The sequence below is a fragment of the Pseudophryne corroboree genome, chromosome 2 (genome assembly GCF_028390025.1).
Source record: "Pseudophryne corroboree isolate aPseCor3 chromosome 2, aPseCor3.hap2, whole genome shotgun sequence".
Taxonomy (NCBI): Eukaryota; Metazoa; Chordata; class Amphibia; order Anura; family Myobatrachidae; genus Pseudophryne; species Pseudophryne corroboree.
The window spans coordinates 884,088,463-884,112,791 of record NC_086445.1 but is presented as its reverse complement, the minus strand read 5'-3'; the positions used below and the strand labels follow the sequence as shown (position 1 = coordinate 884,112,791).

The 24,329-nt window shown below is 42.4% G+C and overlaps 1 protein-coding gene across 3 annotated transcripts in view; it reads right to left on the bottom strand.

The window, feature by feature from the left end:
- Positions 1 to 3,323: 3,323 nt before the first annotated feature.
- RABGEF1 (RAB guanine nucleotide exchange factor 1) overlaps positions 3,324 to 24,329 on the bottom strand; it is a 163,371-nt gene continuing 142,365 nt past the window's right edge. For 2 of the 3 annotated variants that reach the window (XM_063955986.1, XM_063955987.1), the window contains 7 exons: positions 21,650 to 21,769; positions 15,249 to 15,415; positions 14,871 to 14,952; positions 12,990 to 13,122; positions 12,722 to 12,813; positions 9,761 to 10,017; positions 3,324 to 8,025 (listed from right to left, as the gene is read on the bottom strand). In XM_063955986.1, coding sequence (XP_063812056.1) covers positions 7,627 to 8,025; positions 9,761 to 10,017; positions 12,722 to 12,813; positions 12,990 to 13,122; positions 14,871 to 14,952; positions 15,249 to 15,415; positions 21,650 to 21,769 — 1,250 coding nt within the window. In that variant the 3' untranslated portion in view covers positions 3,324 to 7,626. The remainder of the gene's footprint in view (positions 8,026 to 9,760; positions 10,018 to 12,721; positions 12,814 to 12,989; positions 13,123 to 14,870; positions 14,953 to 15,248; positions 15,416 to 21,649; positions 21,770 to 24,329) is intronic. The other variant, XM_063955988.1, reaches the window with a different exon arrangement.

The window sequence follows — 24,329 nt, the reverse complement described above, 5'->3', positions numbered from 1 at the left end:
AGACGGAGAGTTGATGAGTAGATCGTCCAAGTACGGAACGATTATCACTCCCAGGGATCTGAGATGAGCTATCATCACAGACATCACTTTGGTGAATACCCGAGGCGCTGACGAGAGGCCAAACGGTAGAGCCTGGAATTGGTAATGGTTTTGCCACACCGCAAACCTTAAGAACCTCTGATGAGGCGGCCAAATAGGAATGTGTAAGTATGCATTCTTGAGATCCAGCGCAATCATGAATTCCTGTGGCTCTAAACCTGCAATGACTGACTGCAGGGATTCCATCTTGAATCTGTAGTAAGTGACGTATTGATTGAGACCCTTTAGGTTCAATCTTGGTCTGACTGAACCATCCGGCTTTGGTACTACAAAAAGACTGGAATAATAACCCTGACCTTGTTGGTGAACAGGGACCGGAATCAAAACTGCTGAAGCTAGCAGAGACTGAATGGCAATTTGCAGAACTGCCTTCTTGTCTTACGTCACAGGCAGTCCTCTCTTGAAACCCCACACTGGTGGGTGACAGTTGAACTATTTTGTAACCTTTTAACATCTGTGGATGTCTGGGACCATGCCAAATGGAACGTCTGAAGGCGTGCCCCCACAACTGGAGATCCGAGATGGACACCGGGAGCCCGTTATGCCACTGGCTTGTCGGTGACCTTAGCGTCCTGACGACGGGTGGTGGTTTGTTGAAAACCACGTCCTCTACCTCGTCTACCAGGTGTGGTTGTTCCTCTACCACGGCCTCGAAAGGGCTGAGGTCTAAAGGATTTGAACGCTGGTCCAGAGTATTTCCGTCTAGGTACCGTTGGAGGCAATGGTAGGAAAACAGACTCCCCCACCCCCCCCCCCCACCCCCTCGTGGCCTCAGAAATCCATTTGTCCAATTCAGGACCAAACAACTTCTCGCCACCGTAAGGTAACGCTTCTATTCCTCTCTTGACCTCTGCCTCCGCCTGCCAGGAACGCAGCCAGAGTGCTTGTCGTGCCGTAACTAGTGACGATGAAAGGCGAGAACTGACCTGACAGACGTCAGTAGAAGCTGTACAAAGATAATCAGCAGCTTCACAGATTTGATCAGCGAGAAGGATAAGGTGGTCGTCCTGTAGGGCGGACTTGAGTTCCATTATCCATACAATTAGCGCCTTAGTTACCCAAATGCCAACCAAACCGGGTCTAAGCAACACTCCTGCTGCTGTATACATGGACTTTAGCATAGCTTCTAGTTTACGCTCAGAAGGGTCTTTAAGCGTAGTAGCAGTTGGTACTAGAATGGTTAATTTTTTAGTAAGTTTTGACACAGACGAATCCACCATTGGCGGATTCTCCCATTCTCCATGGGTAACTAGACTTAAATCTGCGAGGTATAGAAAACAGTTTATCCGGATTCTTCCGTGTCTCTATTAACATCTTATTAAGAGATTCTGAAAAAGGAAAACACACTGGAGATCTCTGTCGTTTAGTAAATACTACCTCATAATTTGTTAGAGTTTCTTCAGTCTCTGTAAACTTCAGACACTGACGCACCGCCCTGGTGAAATTATCACTGCCCGGCTGTCAATATCCTCACTATCTTGCGCAGTGAGGTCTGGCATAGAATCGTCAGGATTGCAACCTAGCAGACCCTGGTACATTATAAGGCAAATGATAACTATCTTTCCAAATTCGGAGTGGAAAACTAAAATTGTATTTATAATTGTATTTACAAAACCTACTGTGCATGTGGTAGAACCCTCCGGTAACCCACTCCTACAGACCTTGCAGTGAAACTGCTTTTTTTTTTTTTTGCTGGCGCCTTACTCATTATGTAACCAGACAAATAAATAGACAAGGACAGACAAATCCCACGACTCAGTAAAATTAGTAAAGTGTGTATATGGCCGAAGTGCAGTGCACGTGGCCAGACGTATAGAAACATGATTCAAAATTCCTACTAACACCCCTGCGCCATCCGGTGGAGCAGTGTTGTAGGACAGGAAAGTTCCGGAAAAGAAACAGGAAGCATGATTAAAATGGCCTCCAGCCATGTGCTTATAGTCAAAGTACATATAGCATATTACATATAGCATTTTCCATGTTATAATATGTGCCCTTATGCATATATAACACAATACAGCCTTCCTTTAGCATAGGCTGTCTATTGCTGCTGCTGTGGGCATAAACTCTCCCTCCCTTCCCTGCAGCTGCGCTGCATGTAATAGGGGCAGTGAAACTCCTGTCTGCCCAGCATGAGCCCACTAGCTACAAGAGGGCTGTATTATAGGGACAGACCGCGGCAGCAGTGAGCGCTGTCCGCGGTCTGAGTGAGCAGAGCCGCCGGAAACTCCCCCCCCCCCCCCCCTGCTTCCCCCTCAGCATGCCCTTCTGAGTGACTGAGCTGGCGCTGTTACAGGGACAGACCGCAGCAGCAGTGAACGCTGTCCGCGGTCTGTACAGTGCAGTACAGGCAGGGAGCGCTGACAACGGCGCTTGGTGCAAGCTCCGTCCAGTCCTTTCTGCAGCCTCAGCTGAAGTTAGCTGAGCTGCTTATGGCTGTGAGGGGGCTCCTTTTGTGAGGACCGACACGTCAAGAGCTGCACGCAGCAGCTTCTGTAATCCCGGACCCAGAGCTTCTTTGTGTAAGCCGGGAAGGGATTGTAAGTAGAAAAAATTAAATAATAACAAAATTGTGGAAGACCACATGTTTGTGCTCTATCCTTGTGAGCACCGAAAAAAACCTGAGGTATTATGGGAGTATGGAGGGGAGGAGAGTTACTAAATTTAAATATTCAGTGCCTGTCCTGCTAAAGCCCGTCCAAATCCCAAGAGTACTCCAGTGACCCCTAGTGGATGAAGAAGAAATAGGTCTTAGCTGAAACATGATGCGGCTAGAACACACAAGGAGACTGTGCTAATATGCAACACTTGTATATTGTGTGTGACTGAGTCTGTATATACAGCACAATGGAACTTGTATTGGAAAAAAGATCCGGCTGCTACATTGTAGCACTTTATATGCAGATTCAGAATGCATCAGGAATGAAGATAACAGAAGCAAAGGTGTGAAGTTGTCCTTTCCATACAGTATATTATTACTGTAGGACACTACAAAAACTTAAATGATCCCAAGCTATGGACAGTTGTACCTAAAACCTAACAAGGACAAATGCAACATGAAACATATTTGAAACTTGTATGGTAAGATGATTTCTAGAACCACATTTATGAATAGTATGTGCTTTTCATATATGGTTAGCTTGCTTTATGTGTTTGAGTCCCTCACTATTACTTACCTCTAATAAAATAACTGTAGCTGAAAATAATGCCCAATTAAGGAGATAAACATTTCAACTGTTTATTGTAGCAAGGAAAATTATTTACAACTTACAAGCATTTTTTTATAATCATTCTGATTCACAATTTACCCTTTACTAGTGTCTTTATAATATTAATCATAAACAGTTCTCCTGGAAAATATATCTACATCACATACGTAAAGAGTGTTGGACAGATCCAATACATGGTTATAAATGGCAGCCAGCCACTTCATGTAAGAATAGTACATTCAGGAGGTGTCTGAATCTCACTGAGTTTCGGATCATCCGAACAGAATCATTTTGGAGGATAACCAGCAGGTGTCTCCACCAAGTACCTGGAATATGGTTTACTGAGCAAACTGCAGAGATTACAGTGGTAGAAAAGAAAACCATTTACGGACATGGACATAACATAATCTGTTAGCAGTGCTTGGGGAGAGGGACAAGGTTAGGTAGTATGTATATTCATATTAGAAGTTAGAAAATAAAGATGCTACAAATTGGCAAATCCATATTGTTAAAGACTTTATATTTATTACCAACATGCCGACTTCACTTCTCGTGTATGTGTTATATTGCTCCGCAAATACACAGAAAGGAATACAGCCTAGACAGCTTATTTACATCCTACATGTCTCACATATTTACATTTGTACATATAGTACAACTGAAGTCTCATAGCATTCACATCTAGTCTCTACCACATGGTAAACAATGTAACACACGGGTTAGATGTTCAGTAAAGAAACAGCAGTGCTAAAGACTGTAGTACCTATTGAGGACAGTTCCCAGCAGTTCTCCATGTCTATGGCCCTCATTACGAGTTGTTCGCTCGCTAGCTGCTTTTAGCAGCATTGCACACGCTAGGCCGCCGCCCTCTGGGAGTGTATCTTAGCTTAGCAGAATAGCGAACGAAAGATTAGCAGAATTGCTACTAAATACCTACTCCTAGATTGCGATCAGCTCAGTCCGTTTAGTTCCTAGTTTGACGTCACAAACACGCCCTGCGTTCGGCCAGCCACTCCCCCGTTTCTCCAGACACTCCCGCGTTTATGCCTGACACGCCTGCTTTTTTAGCACACTCCCGGAAAACGCTAAGTTACCACCCAGAAACGCCCCTTTCCTGTCAATCATTCACCGATCAGCAGTGCGACTGAAAAGTGTCGTACGAACACCAGCAAATCTACTAAGTTTTGTGTTAAATAATTTAGCGCATGAGCGCTGCGTACCATGTGCATGCGCATTTAGCAGCAAATCTCAGCATAACGAAAATCGGCAACGAGCGAATAACTCGGAATGACCACCTATGTGCAGTAAGGGAACTGCACTGGAGCACACATAGGATAATGCCGGGACTCATGTATGCCTACCCTCACACTGCAGCTGCTGCACTTCCCCTCTCCCTGCCGTAATACTGGGATCACTGGAGCAGCAGAACTTACCTCTGCGCATATATTATAAAACAAGGCCTGGTGACTTACTGTCAAACATACATAAAAATAAGTAGTCAACGCTACACAATATATTTACTATTGCATTATGTGATTGTAAGTCCTCACCCCACCCCATATAGTAGACCGATAAACCTACAACCTTTAAAATACTTGTTATATGTTTAAAGCTGGGTACACACCTGATGACAGTGTGACCTGGCGGTGTGATCTTGCATCACCATTCACTCTGCATGATCCAGTGTACGACGGTGTGGTGTATCGTTACTCACTGCATGTTGCAACACTGCGTTGGCTATGGAATAGTCCCATTGAACATGCAGAACATCCAATGGGACGATGTAATTCATCAATTAATTGGGTGGATTTGAGGGTACACATTATACAATGGTCGCAACATCACCCGATATATCATATAGTGACCAGATATATCATATAGTGTGTACCCTGCTTGAGTTACTAGTAGGGACAGAAGTTATTTCAAATAAGGCTTGGAACATGAAGGATGTGGGGTTTTTCTAACAGTATCAGACGTCCAGTCTGTAAGCTGATGGTTGGGCTTTGCAGGTAGCTACTACTTTGTTATATAGAACTAAAATGTTTATGATACGGTTTCACATCAGAGAACCGCCAAACATAAAACGCCAGTTAATGTAGTTAAGCAGCAGAAACTATTTAACATTTACTAGAATTACACTGCTAAGTCATCACACACATTCATTACTCTATGTATAGCTCCTCCATGTCAGCATGATACAAACCTATATCTCAAGTGTGCCACTGAAATTACTTTTAAATGCTGGAAATACTGCTGTAAATGCAACAATTACTGTGATGTGACAATTCCAACAACAACGATCTTAAAAGCAAAGATAAAGACAGATACTTCTGAAGTGCAGGCTGGGACTACTAGTACCGTAACAGCTACAGGTGTCTTTCTACCCTACCTCCGTTGTTGAGGTTTCCTAAAGCTTTCCAAACAAGTGTGTGTGTGTGTATGTGTCAAGCTTTTTGTGATTTTTCTTTATAGGTATTGTAGTGAAGGGTAAAGAGTTTGAAGCAGATTTTCACTCATAAAAAAGTGCTGCTTTACAGAGACATGTTTTTAGGAGGATTTCTGTAGAAAAAACGGACATGCTTTATTCCAATACACTGCATGAGCAGGTTGTACCTATGATCAATGAGACCGATGTGTTGACTCAGTCAGTTGTTCTGTGCAGCAACACTTTACTAGGTCACTGTGTACTTGGAAGTAATGATGGAAAAGGTACAGCGCTTGCTTGAGGCTGATGCAACTGTACCTGCACTTCTTCATAACCTGGCTCTTCAGTAAACCCGTAAAATAGAAAATAACCTGGCTTTCAGAACGCCAAGTCAATATTGCAAATGACCTGTCAAACTGGTTTGGAGTCATTACATCAACCATTGTTAAAAGTAGAAGTATAAAGAGAAAGAGTAAAATAATTGTATTAGGTATCCACAATTGAAAGGTCATTGCAGAGACAATAGGTAATTGTAAGTGATTTAGGGCACAGTACCTTCTAAGTACTGGAGATGCCATATTTTTTTTTATCAGTTTACTTAAATTGTTTTGCAAAATGTATACGAATAGCAATCAGCGTTACCCAGAGACTTGACCAAACATGGCTGGGACAGTAACAAATGGAAAAAAATATACTGCCAAATCAAATTAGAATAAACCCAAGTTTAACATATTTCAGGCAATTGCGTAGCTGTAATAATGCTGCACTGTGACACACAGAAATGACTTGTGTGGTCTAATACATATAGGCAATGCAGCTACACAGAATGGCTTCTGCTGCGTTAAGAATATTTGGTTTAATACAAGAGAGAAGCTATATTGGAATCGCCCCCAACTTTACAAGGTTTAGTTCTCACTTTCACCTGTTAGTGGTGAATTACAACATGGTGGTATTTATCTATATCAGAGTGAGTTAATAACAAGCATTTTTTTACTGAACTGATCCTCATAACAATAAAGCGTCTTCTTCCGGCACTGACAATCTCCATTATTAAATACTTTCTAAATAAGTCCGGTGACTCAAGTAGGTGATCTGTTCCTCAGGGCAACACGTACAACCGGTCCTTTTATATTATTTTCTTGATTTGCTACATAGTGTGTTATGCTTTATGCTGGGCAGGCTTTCTCTACTCAGCAGATATATGGAGCCGTGATGTAGAGAGGAAGCTGGTTTGGGAATGAGCACTCTATTCTGCAAGCCTGATTTGGCTACCAATTCTAGCTGCCCTGGCTCCTGAGATACCGCACCTCTACATCACACAACTCAACTGCTGTGCGGACAGGAGGAAAGCTCCCAGGGAGAGATCATGGCTCTATTATAAAACAGGAAATTTGGTGGTAGCCTTTTCCTTTGGCTTACTACATATTGCACGAGGCAAAAAAATAACCTCAAAGTGAGAGTCGCTGTTAACAAATGGACAGATATTAGTGCCAAAGGGGCTTCTCGCAAAACACAAAAAGCAAGGTGATAAAATAAAAAATCATTACTACATAAAAGCAGCCAGATGCTAACGCTCCATATACAAGAAGAAAAAACAACTATATAATTGCTAATCTGAAACTATTAGTGGTTGGTAGTTCCTTTCCTTGAGAAAACTGTAAAGTAAAAAATTGCATTGTCCGTCTCATTAATAAATAGACTAGGGAGCTGAACCCTGCGGTCTGAATAAAGTTTGTGGTGTTAAACAAAAAAAAAAACCATCAAGAAAAAATAATCCAAGCTGCAAACAAATTCTTTGACCTTTTTAGATTTACAATAACTTGATGTAGATCTGTCCCCAAAGTGATGACCTTTTGCTGTACAGGACTGAGAAACAGTGGAGTTCAGTGCTGGTTATCCTGCATAGACTTGTGGCTGAAGGGGAGGCGGGAGAAGCTCATCCTCTACATTTTCAGAATCGATGGAAGCCAAAGCCTGACTGGTGGATTTTATGTGCAGTGGGTACTTTTCTACAATGTCCTGGACTTCACGGGTTACTTCATCGGTCCAGTCAATCAGGTCCTTTTCTAACTTCTTTGCTCCCGCAACAATGCGATCCTGTCTCTCAGACAGCTGGGATAGTAAATCCAGGTTCCTGTGCAACTGTTTGACTCCTGGGCATGTGTCTGCGTCCCAGATGTCGGGATCTTGTCTTTTTGGAGAAGCTTGGCCAGACATGTACCGGTTGAACTCTTCCTCACTGAGGTTCAAAGACTGAGCATCCAGTTTCTCAATGAAAGCTATAGCACAACACTGCGGTAAAGACACAATACATAATTAGAGAACCTAATTGTGCATACAGAAACATTCTTTTAAATGCATATACAAATTCCATCGACTCCCTTTCATTTCTGTTTGCTGCTACAATCTATGTATTGGGACAAAGGTGACTGTGTGAGTGGAGTAGGGGCAGGAGAGAACATGCTTCCTGATAATGGACCTCATTCAGGTTCGGTTGGATGTGTGACCTGATGCGCAGAGTACCGATGTTTGGTACTTTGCGCAGGACAGGGGGAGGAGTCTGCAGAATAATGTCATTGCAATGATATGCAGTGACATTAGTGAGGGGGCACACAACAGTATAGAAGACGAGGGCCCTTCTTGGCAGCTACTAACTGTTCCCTCAGTAGTGAACGCCTGGTGAACAGCATGATTACCAGAAAATAACTGCTTACGTTACGGAAAGCATTATGAATTCCAGGAATGGGTGGATGATTTCTACACATTTTGTGTTTCATTTCAACTAATAAAAGAAAAAGCCTAGGTGTAGAATCCTTTCTGCAGTTTTGGAAAAGTGGATTAATGCAGAAGAACAAAAAAACATAACCAAACAACTTTTGGCCATTTTGGATATATTTTATTTGCTGTTAGAAGCAATAGGCAAACTACAGATGTGTCCTCTTACATCTTTGCCCCGTGCGCTACAAGACGCATTACACATAACGCGTGAGTGCCGTGTGACTCGGTAGTGCAGAGCATCTCTTTTGCATTTTTCCCTGCGAAAAATGTGTCTTAGTCCCAACGTAATGCAATAGGACATACAAGCAGCTTCTGCTGATTAAAAAATATATAGCATGCCTATATTCTGTGTGTGATTGCGACTGTATTTGCACACAAAATGCTATGCTACAGTGTGTTCCTGGAAAACACTGTAACGTGGCATTTCGGATGCAGATACAGCCGCAATTACACAAAGAATATAGATATGCTGCATATCACTTTATTGAGCAGGATCTGCTCGTGCATCCTATTGCATTATCTTGTGACTTAGGCACATTTTTGTAGGGAAAAACAAAAAGAGCTTGGCGTTACCAAGTCCCGCCACGGCATGGCGCAACATTAAGGGCTGTTTAGCGCGACTGCAGCAAGGATGTAAGAGGAAAAAGGAAAAAATATGAAGAATGAAAAACAAGCAGGGTATAATTTGTGTGGGTAGTGCACAAACAAAAATTATTGCTATTGAAATGGGAATAGCTCTCAAGTGCCAAAATGGGCTTCACGGCAGGTTGAGAAAAGCCTCAGCAGCAAATGGGTTAAAATTACTGAGACCACCCCAAACAGACCTTTTCTTAAACAATCTTCAGAAGTGCCATCTGCGCGGTCTCTAAAGCGGTCTGTTGGCAACTGGCCGACTTTTTAAAACACATAGAAAGGGATATTATACTGGAGCATTAGAAACATTATAGGTTTTTTGTGGGCTCTTCTTAATTAACTTAATAAGCGTAATGCTATATAGCAGATGCCTTGCTGAAAAGCTGCTGTTTGTAAAGCCATATGTACAACCAGTCAGTTTCCAAGACCATTGTGGCCACTAGAGGCCTGTCCTGTCGGAGTCTGTGTTTGCTATTTCAATCCGCCATTCCAAGTAAGCAGAACGGCCCTACATACACACAGTGAAAGACGAACCTACAGCAACACACAAGTACGTACATACACACACACACACACACACACACACACACACACACACACACACACACACACTCACCAGGTTAGTAAAATAGTATCCATCCTCCCCAGTCATCAGCCGGCTGGGATTACAGAATCTAGTGATGTACTGGATGTTGGATTGCAGGCGTGGTGGGTTTGCCTTAAGCACAATATAGATCAGAGTGGGCAGGAAATCGTCAGCAGAAGCAGGTTCGTTTTTTGTAATCCTTATTGCATTAAATATTTGCTTACTGCAGCCAGTGATGCAAGCAAGCTTATCCCGAGGAATCCTCTTCGAGTCCATTTCTATGATATCTAAAATATTTAGAGGCATTCAAATAAACATAATAATAATCAGAATAATAATCAGCACAACAACAACAACAACAACAACAACAACAACAACAACAACAACAACAACAACAACAACAACAGTTAACATCAGCTAGATCTGGGAAAGGGTGTAGAACAATATAATCAGATATGTGTGAGCCTACATGGTCGATACAATCATTGATCATAATTTCATTCTTTACTAAACTGATACTCGATAATGTTTCTAAAGCTGGGTACACACTAGAGCGATGGATATCGGAACAAATGCCCTTAATCCCAGATTCTGTGTACACACTGGAATAAGTTTTATGAAGGATGGAACGAACATGTTCTGTCCTTTATAAGCATAAACAAGGTCACTAGTGATATATCTAGGTTTTACGTGCAGCACATCAAACCTAGCATCTGTCACTAGCAACCATGGGAGCGCGCAATCACCCGTACACATTGAGCGATGTAGGCGATTTGTCGTTATGAAACAGCAAATCAGTCTGACATCACTCTACCATCGTACCCAGCTTAAGTGGATAGTTCCCACAGTAATAACATTTTGTGCAGCTTTCTACAGTTACTGTGTAACAACCAAAGAACCAACATAAATAGGACACCGCTCAGGAGAGCTTCATTTGTAACGATTAAATGACACTGGAGCGTCCTAATAAAGAGACATTACAGGGAACATTTACTTAGTTACTAAACCTAATTTGTTTGATTCTGTTTACATTTGTTATCTGGAGAAAACGTGGGTTGCTGCTCTGTAACATGTGCTGTCTACAGTTCTTTCATATTCAACACAACAAAGTATTTATCATATTTCATAGTGACATGCTGATTTTATTTATTTCATAAATAAGTAAAGAGCTGCCAATAATATTTTTGATAAAAAGTAGAGTTAAGGTTCTGTGTAGACTGTCTTCCCTAATAATACCACTATGGAGCAGATGTTGAATCAACCACCCAGGCTATCAATACTGCCAACTGCAGGCCACTGAAGGGGGGGTGTGTGCAGCCAAAAGCATGATCCATCGTGGGATCGCGGCTCAGCATTTATTACTGCTCTGATTCCATGGGTATCTTCATCTAAATATCTAATTGTATTTGGTGAAGGGGACAGCTAAGGAAATTTAGTGGTGTGCAAATTAATTAGGTAAGGAAAGATTCTGTGGTTGTTTTTTTTTTTTTGGGGGGGGGGGGGGAGATAGAGAATTATGCATATATTTAGTGAAGATGGCGTGGTGGGTGTTATTGCATAAACTGTACTGCCCAATTGGATGGTTTAGTAAGGACCTGGAATCGGCCTCACTGTTGTCACACATGCCCTTGGACAATAAAAGTTGGCAGTTCAGAGCAGTTGTGGGCAACAGGTGGCAAGCGGACTGCCAGTGCCCCAGTGGAGCCCAGAAAGCCACTGCTGATCTAGCTGCACTTTATAACAAAGCACAGAATAAGACTTCTATGAGCACCACTGCATATTGTTGGGGGGTCATGCTGTATACCAGAAAAGGAGGGCGTGTGGAACTGTAAAGGCATGTAAAGGGACATGTGGGTGAATAATATGGCAGGCTGAGGTCTGAGAACATGTGGGGCTATTAAGCTAGCTCCTTACCACAGTCTGTAATATAACTGAGCTCGTATCCCTATTTAAAAATAATTTAGTTATGTAAATCAATTTCAATGAGTTTGTTAGCAATAGGAGATGAGACGGCAGCCCCTCCCTGTGATCTCACACCTGGGGACGGCTGAGGAGAACTGAAAGGAGGAGCAGGTCAGCAGCAGCACGAACGGGACACCGGCAGCAGCAGCACGGACGGGACTCCTGACAGCACGGGGTATGAGCGGTGGGGCATGTGTCAGGAACGGCCAAATCCGACAGTCGGATTTGGCCGTTCATTGAATAGTGCTTTGTCGGATCCTTTCTGACAATGCTTGTCGAAAAGGATCCAACTTGAATTGAATATACCCATATGTTGACATGGATATTACATAAACATACACAATGTCAACATAGTGTCTTTCTAGTGTTAGAGCCCTAACCCTAAGCATGTACTGTCGTCATTATGAATGTCGGCATATTAATTGTGAACATTTTGACTGTATCGACATTTTGAATTCGACATGATTACATACCAAAAAACCTAGATAAAAATACTTATTTGATACATAAGTAACAATAATTCCGTTAACTGGGTCATATTTTCAGACAACTAAGGACACCAATTAATACTAGTGGAAGCTAGTGATCAGTAACATCATCACTGTATTAGTCAGAGCACAATAATAAGTACGGATGGTGTAATGGTTAGCATTACTGCCTCATAGCACTGAGGTCATGGGTTCGATTCCCACCATGGCCCTAACTGTGTGGAGTTTGTATATTTGCGTGGGTTTCCTCCGGGTACTCCGGTTTCCTCCCGCAATCCAAAAATATACTGGTAGGTTAATTGGATCCCAACAAACTTAATCCTTTCATAAATGTATGTGCGTATACATGTGGTAGGGAATATAGATTGTAAGCTCCACTGGGGCAGGGACTGATGTGAATGGCCAAAAATATTCTTTGTAAAGTTCTACGGAATATGTGCGTGCTATATAAATAACTGGTAATAAATAATAAAATATACTGTAATTCCCTCTTGTATACCAGAAGGAATCTTCATCCTAGACCAGTGAGGAATATACTGACCTGTTATAGCTTTTACTACCATATCCGATACTTCAGGAATATCCTCATTTACAGGAACGCAGAGCATCTGAAGGGTAACCCAGTGTAAGGCCCTGATGATAAAACACAAATGCACAGCTTTACAGCGGATAGAGGATATCAATACAATGTGTACAACTTGGGGGTAGAACACTGGGCTCATGGCTAGGAAGCTGAGGGGCATGGAAGAGGACTGACCATTAAGGGACTCTAATAATGCTTCTATCAGATGAGCGGATCTAGACCTCACCTGATTCTCTTCTGCACAGTCAGGTCTTTCTTCTCATCATCTGTAGTCTCTGGACAGAACACATGCTTGTACAGGCGTGTCATGATGAACTTCTCAATTTGGTCCATTGCATCCTCCACTTTATTAGGGGGCACTATTTTTAGACATAATAAGAATTATTATTATGAGAATAGCTATCAACTACAAATAATAAAGGATAAAAAAAAATAAATTACAAATATTTGACACATAATGGAACTTTTCAGCAGAAAAATAAACACCCACCAGGAGATGGCCACATCTACTTAGGAATTTGCAATGCCCCTAGTGTCCTGCAAACATTCCAACATCGCGCTTTCAAAACCTCAGCTTCTGGGAGGTAGGTCATGACCACATCACCACAGCCCACCCTCCCCTTTTTCTGTGCTCTTTGGAACACGAGATCTGTTTGTAACAAGCACGCACACACCCATGATCTATTAAGTTCAAAGTCTCTCAACCTCGCTAACAGTATAGAAACCTGGCTTACCTCCTCTGACACTAAATGCCCTACAGCTCCCTCCTATGGGGAGACCCAAAACCAGACGACAAGAGGCCAAAGTAGGCATTCCACTTACTTCATACCTTCCAAATCATACCCCATCCCTTCTCTTTCTCTTCCTTAGTGGACCACAATATCTGCCTATTGTCTACTCTCCACATTAATGTTGCTGTCTTTTATCACCTCCCAGATCCAGTTCTCACATTTCCTTGACAACTGTCTGGCTCACTTATATCCTACCTTTTTTCCTGCCTACTCTCATTCTAGGTGACTGCACCATTCCCACTGACAAACACCTAGCCACTTCTAAACTTCTTTCACTTAGGCTACTTCCTGCCTTTGGTCTCTCCCAGTGGACTTCATCTCCCACTCACTGTGACTGGCTCTCCCTTTGCATTATCTTCTCCCATTTATGCTCTATATCTACAGTAGTCCTCAAAAAACTTCAGACCACCAATTTTTTTTATATTTAGCATCTTTATTAGACATTTTAATGACTTTATTATAAAGTGTGAATTTTTAAACATTTCTGTCCTATTGGGATTTCCTGGAGTAACCCCTTTAAAAATGCAATGGTGTCACTGGCCAAACTAGGCTGAAACAGGTTACTCTGCGGGTGGATGCTGGCTGTCAGCACAAACCTGTACTCTGCTCTAAAACCTAACGGTCGGGGCAGTATCTGAAAGGGCAGATATGCACATGGCTTATCCAGAAGTGGCTTTTCTTTTTGAAAGATTCTACCACCCTGTAACACAAAACTATAATAAAGCCAATGTTCCCACTGCAACAGGATACTGAATAAATAAAATGCCCATAAAAGGCTTAGGGAACAATGAAACATAGACATCTCGAAGACCCTAGTGATGCACACAAGCCATAATGAAATGTACCTAATTACAGGGGACAGGCTATAATTATGAGGCAAACCAATCTAGTCTCTCTGTGGTCATCGATAAGAAAAATGCTTAAAAATAGCAAATGAGACATACAAAATGTGGATTTATTTTTGGAAAACAGCAATGGACTTTTTGGTAAAGCAGAAGGTTGCACTGGAGCAAAGCAAAAAAAATAAAATAAAACAATGGGTAACTGCTTCTGTACAAAAAACATGCAATGCAAGTGGTTAAAATGCATTTATTTATTTTTCATGCAAGTAAAATACAGGCTGCTTTGCATGTAGCCTGCAAATACTGGACAGATCCTTCCAACTATAACGCTATCCACACATTTAAGTTCCCACCCACCCATAATGCAACATGTTTAGACGAGGTTCAAATCTGCGTCTTAGACGAGATTCAAATTTGCGTCTTTTTTTTCTCCTAACAACGCATCTGCCCCTATAGCCCAAGCTGTCAGTTTACCTTTCCAATACATTTGCAGTTTGTCTGCTGTGTTCTGGTAAAAGTCCTGAGTGAACTCTGACACCTCATCAATGTTTGATTCCTGTATAGAAAGAAACATAAGAAGATTTGATGCAAGGTGACATGACCCCTAAGAAAACAGTTAATATTGAACATGTAAGGAGGTAATAAGACTTTTAGGACCATGTTGAGGCATTTAATAAATAAATATCTTCTAATGGAAGAGCTGGATTCCTGACAAACTAGGTGCCTCATTTACTCAAAACACACTTGGCATCTAATTGCCTTTGATATACTGCACGGATATCTTTAAATATCGGGAACTAAAACATGCAGAATAAATGTAAGAGAAGGTTATGCAGAGATAGCCCTACAGACCTTCTTGTGGTGCATGGCTTCCAGGAACACTTTGCACTGCTTGTAAACGTCATGTCCAGCTTTATGGTAGGTCTTTAAAAACTCGATAAAATCCTTGGACACACGATCAGTCTCGATGCTGTACTGACGGCTGAGAGAAGGACTTGGAGTCTTACCCTCTTTCATATCTGTTCACAAAATGTAAAAGGTAAGCATTTACATGGAAATTATACTGGCTACAGTGTGAAGTGCTATATTGTACAGTATGTATATATTACTTTCATCACTATGGTACCAGTGTTTACTACAGGGATACTAAAGATTGTGTACAGCAGTGGTAGGCAAAGCGTGGCTCTTGAGCCACATGCGGCTCTTTCTTCATTCATATGTGGCTCCCAACACTCAAAGTCACGTGACCACAAGAGAGCTGTACACCGCTGCACTCCAGCCAGACATGCAGCAGCACTACGTAGACTGAGAACTGAGGGAGCCAAATACACACGGGCAGAGCTGGCTGGAGTGACACAGGCGGCTGCTGGCTGGAGTGACACAGGCGGGTGCTGGCTGGAGTGACACATGGGGGAACTGAAGTGTATTATGTGAATCTGGCTTTTCAATATATTTTATGCGGATCTGGCTTTTTCAATTATTTGATGTAGAAGTGGCTTTTTCATTGTATTTTATGTTGGATCTGGCTTTTTCAATGTATTTTATACCAGGGGCGTGGCCTAGCAGGCACAAGGTCACACCCCATTTTTGCAAGTGCGCCTTCGGCTTGAAGTCGGCTCTTTGATGTACCTAACAAGATTTCTTGGCTCTTTGTCTCTGACTGGTTGGCCACCCCTGGTGTACAGCTTTCTTGACAAGACTTGTCTCTAATAAAGACAGGTCTTGTTCTGATTAACACAGGTACTGTATGTCCATAACCTGCACTGGCCACACAGTTTACAAAGCTCAAGTAATCCTGCACAGATACAAAACTCACTTATGCTTGGGACACATCATGTATCAGTCTTCCAGAGCAATTGTGATGTTTATTCTATACATCAGATCTATGCAACTGCTGTGTCTACCTAGTAAGGTGCCTTACTAACCTGGCACAAACCACTTCTGTTGGGTCTCCTAAGGTGTACGCCTGGACAATGCTCCAGTTACTAAGTGATTCCCAGGGAAAGTACCGGGGCTGTTTTATTTCTTGTAAAATAACCCAGAAGTAGATTAAATAAATTGTGTAACTGCTGACATGGGCCAATGAGATGGAGCAAACACACACATATAATCACACCCAAGCACTGATGGATCCTCCTTGATCATGCCCTCATAGGCAGCCAATGAGATGGAGCAAACACACACATATAATCACACCCAAGCACTATAGGGGCAGCACTGATGGATCCTCCTTGATCTTGCCCTCATAGGCAGCCAATGAGATGGAGCAAACACACACATATAATCACACCCAAGCACTATAGGGGCAGCACTGATGGATCCTCCTTGATCTTGCCCTCATATGCAGCCAATGAGATGGAGCAAACACACACATATAATCACACCCAAGCACTATAGGGGCAGCACTGATGGATCCTCCTTGATCTTGCCCTCATATGCAGCCAATGAGATGGAGCAAACACACACATATAATCACACCCAAGCACTATAGGGGCAGCACTGATGGATCCTCCTTGATCTTGCCCTCATATGCAGCCAATGAGATGGAGCAAACACACACATATAATCACACCCAAGCACTATAGGGGCAGCACTGATGGATCCTCCTTGGTCTTGCCCTCATAGGCAGACAATGAGATGGAGCAAACACACACATATAATCACACCCAAGCACTATAGGGGCAGCACTGATGGATCCTCCTTGATCTTGCCCTCATATGCAGCCAATGAGATGGAGCAAACACACGCATATAATCATACCCAAGCACTATAGGGGCAGCACTGATGGATCCTCCTTGATCTTTCCCTCATATGCAGCCAATGAGATGGAGCAAACACACACATATAATCACACCCAAGCACTATAGGGGCAGCACTGATGGATCCTCCTTGATCTTGCCCTCATATGCAGCACAGGAGCTGCTGAGTGAAACCTGTTCTCCTACTGTCCTTGCCACTGCTAACCAGAACTTGTAACACCCAGAGACTCAAATAAACACTGGCATACAAGTCAGTATGTACCCACCTCTTATCTTGTCACAAAGCACTTGAATAGCAGTAGAGGGATAATGAAGTGAAATATGACAATGTACAAATAATAAACATGGTTAAAACAGATGAAAAAATAATGACGACAAATTAATTGTAAGACAGACAGCGAGTATGGCAAAATAATTATCTGGAAACACACATGCAACAGACACTGCAAACAGAAACAAACTGCAGAGCCAGCAACAAGTTGGTTACCGAAGGTGAAACTCATGAAAGACGTATGATTTATATGTAAGGTGCCAACCATAAGGTCACAAGGATCATTAAAAAGGAGAACTTCAGTTATTTTCTTTAACCAATGAGCTCCGCTAGTAAACGCATTTAGTCGATATTCACATGCGCTGGCGCTGCACTTGATGCTTCCCCCATGGAAACATTAGAAAGAGGTTTGAGTAATCTGTTTCCGCTGTAAAGTGATCATTGAAGCAGACTGGACAAACTATCTGACTGACTACCATACAACAGATGCAATGCCAGCAGGGAATACACACTCAACATCACACTCCCGGTATTTTCCTTTAACCCATGTGACAATCGGGTGTAGTATGGAAGGTCGACAGTAACTAGGTCGACCACTATTGGTCTACGGTAACTAGGTCGACAGGGTCTCTAGGTCGACAGGGCATCTAGGTCGACATGAGTTTTTAAAGTTTTTTTGGTGTTGTTTTCTCCGTACAGTGACCGGGAACCCCAATTAGTGCACTGTGTCTCGCTGCGCTCGGCACAGGTTACTATTCCCAATCGTAGTCCGTGTGGATTGTTAACAACCTTTTGACCTAGAACATGTCGACTTAGAGATCCTGTCGACCAATAGTAGTCGACCTAGATACCGGATTCCGTGACAACCTTCATTGCCATTTCATATCTGAAGTCCAATGCGTGCAAATCTCTATATTGCTTTACCTTCCCATTTCCATTGGGATAATGTCATTTGTGTGACACAGATGATCACAATACTCAATTGAACATGGGTGATGTTGGAGAGCGGAGATAGAGCCATCATATGAACCCCTCACTGAAATCGCTGCAATATCGGATGGAACTCTGGTGTTTGTCCTACAGCTCTCCAGCACAGCTACCCATAGTAACTGAGTACAGGGATGGACATAAACAGCAGTGATCCCGAGGCAGGGATTTCCAGTAATATGGAGGAGGTGAGGTGCCCATTGATGCAGTACTCAGGAGAAAAGTGGATAGCTAGTAGGTGTTTTTGTACCATCAAGCACTTCATTACACCTATTCGCCTCATGACATGTGATGTTCAGCCCAGACATGGAAGTTACACGGTGGCTCTCTCACTCAGAGATACCGATCTGAAGCTTGAGTGAACGTTCTAATGTGACAAGGCCATTAGCACTAATTACCTTGAGGTCAGGGCTGCCTGCACCCAAACTGTGGTCATGCCCCATAGGTTTAGAAGTTAACATAGCATGGTCAGGATGCCTCACTGAAGAACGATTTAAGTACTTGCTTTAGTAAAAATGTGTCTCGGCTCCAGTCTGTGACAGTAAGAGAAGTATTGTTTGCAGTGATGCCCTAATCTGCAGGTGACTAAATAGGTTGAGTTTATCTGAGTGAGAAATGGAGACTGGTGACGGTTTTGTAGTCTGATATTGGATCAGGACGCCATGCTGCCCTTTTCAGACCCACACATTATGTAGAACTCCAGTCCACCATCTTTCCTAAACAAAACGCACCATAACCCAGGCTATTTCCATGCAGGTCACCTGGTGTTACCAGCAGTGCTACTAACGTTCACTTGTATGCAGCATGTAATGTTTCATTTGCCCTGGGCTGCAGTCCACATTATGCAATAAATGTGACCTCCCAATGTCCCCATTTCACAGGGAAAATCCTGACTCTGGGGTGGAGCTTACATGAAAGTGGGCAGAGTTCTGCCATCTAGTGAAAATTTTTGATTGATCGCGTAAAAGGCTTATTTTATAACCATTTCCCGTGTATGAATGTTGGTAGGTATACAATATGATAAACCCATGTTTGCCAGCACATCAGTAGTGTATATAGAAATGGGAGATAACCACATAAATACATATTTAATCCCAACATGTTATATATACTTGGCAAAGCCAAACAGATTTAATTTTCCTTAATTTAAACCACAAGCAACCATACAGAGTACTGGGTTCATAAACAGGTATATAGTGTAGTGTAGTATATTCAAGCAATACTCCAGTCTTCCTGGTAGATGTATGTTTCTGTTCAATATTTTTGGCATAACACCTTGATTTAAAGACCACAGTAAAACAGAGTACTTGCTCTCAAATAGTACACATCCTGAGATATAGTTATAAATGTGGTGATTGCATGAATATAATACACCATATAATATATATCTATATTATATATAGTATATATTCTCTCAATCCTTGGAGGTATATCAATGAAAGATCTGCAGAAAAGCCCATGATGCTTTGGACACATGAGTACTTACTAACTGATGTGATTTGATGAACATACTACATTATGGGCTCAATCCAATTACCTCGCCCCCGCATTCGAGGGGGGCAAGTTGCCATTGCAAGGGTATGTATACGTTGGCAACCGCATTGGAACTCGCGCTCCTTGCAGCCCTATCTTGCCCAGGATTTGTGGATTTTTGTACGCAGCCCTATGGGGCAGCAAACAAATGTCTGTGAATCCAGCGGTACCTTAAGTGAGGCATATCGCAGCACGCACGCGCAACTAAATTGCAGCTAACAGGATTGACCACTATATATCTTCTCTTGTTTTCTCGAGGCACAATTCTTCAAGTTCAATATAGCCAAGAATCCCAGGACACTTGTTAGATGAACAACATTTTTAATACACTGGGGGGAATTCAATTACCCGCAATACATTTTCACTGGAAATAAATCGCTGTAAATTCCTGTTTCACCCCAATTTTTGTTTTCGATTCCCCCCTTCCCCCCAAGGGATCAATTTGTCATGGTAATTTACCGCAGTTAACTGAATTCCCCCTCTGTATGAGTTTGTACACTATATAGGTGTATATATAGGTGTATCACTGAGGCGGCTGCAAGCCTGTATGCCAGTGTTTCAGAACTCTAGTTATTGGTTCCTTCGTCAGGATGAAACACGAGCTGTGAAACGTTGACATACAGTACCAACAGATCTCTGTTCTCTTATCATGCCATCTGAGTGCCGCCTATTTTCTCTCTGAATACGTGGACTTGCCTATGATATCACTGGAAGGCACCGGATGCAGTTGTGGATATACAGCTCAGGAGTGCCGGTATATTATATATATATATATATATATACACATACATACATACATACATACATACACACACACACACACACACACACGTAAATTTGTTACCAGAGTTATGGTATGAACAGTGTGTATTTCCTATACTCATTGTGACATAGGTTTCAGGTTTTCAATTTGAATCAATTTTGGATTTAATTTAATTATACCCAACAGTGTGCACAACATTATTCTGGCCTTCTGCATGGAGAAGTGGGCAACAGAACCCTATTTCTACAATAACATTTCCTAATGTAGACATGGGCGCCTTTTTTCCATTAAAACGTTACAATTTGAGAATGCATGCAAGATCGCACACCTGCCACACCATCATTTCCACTTATTTCTTTTACTACTCCCAAGCATTGAGGTATATGCCCAATACTAATTGACGTCTGAATTGCATGGGTGCAGTTGTACAAATGACTGATTACTGACACATAGCGAGTGACCTAGAAACATGCACTGCTTATGGGTGGCTGATGGCTTAAGACTTATACTCCCATTGTCACAGCTAAAAAATATTCCGATTCATCCAAAGAGTAAACACATGAGTTTGCCACAACATCTTTTTGCAGATGACAAGAGTAATGTTCTGGTCTGATATTAAAGCAGTAAGCAGGACTACCAAAGCCTCTTGTACTTACAGCAAGCACCTATAGGTTTTACATACTGTAACATGTACAAACATGTATCATACAGCGTGTGAACATTCTAGATATATTCACCAGTTATTGCAATTATACATTAGTTACGTACAGTTTATATTTTAATTAAAGACCTCTGAGGACAGATATGTAATCAACATGAAACCTAAGCAATGCTGCTTTAATACAGATGCAAGATCTCAATCTACTACAGACACAACCTACAGTACACAAAAGCAACAGTGCACCGAAGCAAGCAAACACCACTGACTAAGCAGGGTTACCTTCCGCAGGGGAGGCCAGCTCCCAGGGAGGGACAAAAAGACCCTTCAGGTCCTTGAGAATATCAGCACTGCGATCCCTCCCTCCTGCCTGCACCGGTTTATCAGACTTCTCTTCACTGTCTGGAATAAATCCAGGACCCAGCCAGACAGCCACAAGTGTTAAATGAACACAGGGAGGGGAGAAATCAGGATGGGAAAAATAAAAAAAAAGCAAAATAATAATGTTAATATCAATTAATAAAATAAATAATAATAATATTATAGCAAAGACAAAAAATAAACAGCAATCAGAAATGCAGCAGTTGAATGTTCCCCTATATGTACCATGCAGTGTCATATAATGGACATCGTAGACCTGTACCTTTCAGTGTTCTGGGACAGTATCACTAGACTTTTCTTTTTTCATCAGACAGGTAAGCGGGACACATAATCATGACTCATTTTGTTTTAAGTTTAGGCATAAAGGTTTGGGTGGCAGTCAGGCTGTATACATTACTAATATGAAATAATAATGTTATACCTGCCAAAAGTCTGAATTTCCTGCAGCCAAAGGGGGTTAGACTGAGCAAGCTGGAGTGTCACCCATTTAACATGCCTGACCTTTTACATGGGATTGTTTCCTTAATATATACATTTTTGTATACCTTTTGTTAAGCCATTCCAAAAGCAGCCTGTAAAATAGACATTGCCTTGAGCCTCAGATGGGAACATGCATATTTATACCTCTTTTAGACTACATATCGCGGCTCGCAGCCGGGAGCCTGACACAGGTGCTACCCGGCTGCGACCCACGTCATCCCCCTTTCACACCGCATTACCAACCCGCCAAACTTGCCGAGTTGGTGACGTCGCCTCTGGCATGGCGGGGGCAGCGCTTGGAGATCACATGGATGCGACCCGGCTATCGTTTACACAGCACAGTTTCCCGGGTTGAACACGTGTTCAACCCTGCAAACTACCCGATTTGGAATACCGGGTCACTCGACCCGGATTACTCCAACTCGACCCTTTTACACCATGCAGCTACACGGGTTATGCACGTTCATGTGCAATAACCCGTGTTATATGCTGGCGGTGTAAAAGGGGTATTACAAACCAAGCTTTGCCAGCTATTCCTTCTGTGCTGTGGGACCCATACATCTGAAATCAATTGGGGCAATTCCCTGTTTTACCGAAGTCTGGGTCATGGGAATCTGCAAAATCCAACATGTTGGACAATCAAGATTTGCCAATTCTAACCTAAAAATTATCGGAATCGGTGAGTTGGGAACATATATATTTTTTGTGTACCAACAAAAAGATATGAGACAGAATGGGAAGATAAGACATTAGAATTGTATTCAAATAATTGAACATGACAGAGTGCAAATAAAGTGTTAATTCTTGCACTCTGCAGCTGTCACAACCCATGCCGTTGCTCTTTCCTGTCTGGGGTGTTACTCTCTGCTTTGGCGCTTCTAGAACACTCTGATCTGTATTTCAGAACAGAGATACAGACAAGAGTATGCTAGAAGCACCAGAGCAGAGAGCAACACCCCAAGCAGGAAAGATGAACTGCATGGGTTTTGACAGGTGCAAGGTGCTAGAATGAACACTATCACCATATACTAAAAATCCTATGGTGCTTTGCAAATTTCCAATGTTCTGCTCCTTTATAGCTGAAATACAGCATTACCAAATACTGTTAACACTATTTGTTCATCAGATGTTGCTTTTCCAGCAGTCTAGATCAAGTATATTTGTTTACCACGGTCAGAATCTCTTATTACAAAAGACCAGTAGAACTCTAGCAATAATTTCTCAGAAAGGGTCTGGCTACTTCAGAGCAGTGCTGTAATTAAACATTTTGGTGCCCTGTGCCAGAAAGAGAATTGGTGCCCACCCCATATATAAAATCAGGACAGTAGAGTGTGGCTTTATGGGGAAGGTGCGTGGCCACATAATAGTGTCGATTATTCACATTACACCACACAACAATGTCCAATATTCACTTTACACCACACAGTAGTGTCCCTTATACACATGACATCACAGAATAGAGCCCCTTACACAAGTTACGCAAAGGTACAGCCCCTTACACATATAATGACCACTGTAGTTGTGCCACTTACACAGATATTAATGCCCACAGAATATGTACCCCTCACCCCTGCCCTTGGAGCTGGCGGCAGAAACCGCTCCTGCATACGAGAAAAGCAATTACTATAGCTGCTGTGCAGTATTGCGCATGTAAATTATAATACCTGCAGAGTGCTTGGTAATAAAGGTGGTATAACTAACTACACTGTGCGATAATACACTTACGCCCAAAAAAAGTTTCACAATTACCTTCACAATGCTCATGTACACTGGATACTCAAGGGATTATCACAGGTGTAGCAGACAACACAACACGACCACTTTCTCATAACTTGTCTAACCAAGCACTACATAGCAGCAGCACGCGTTACTGCATTGTGAAAGTGACTAGTGCCTGCCCGGGACACGCAGCAGTGGCTCCTCAGCGTCTGGTGGTGGCGGGGTAGCAGCGGGCTGCATGGGGGGCAGTAACCAGCAGCATGGCGTGCCTAGTCTCCTGCCAGCCACTGGGAGGAGAGTCTCATCTCTTCCTGGAGGAGGGCACTGTGCAAGAAACACAACGTGCATCACCATCACTTCCTGCACAGCAGCACACACGCTG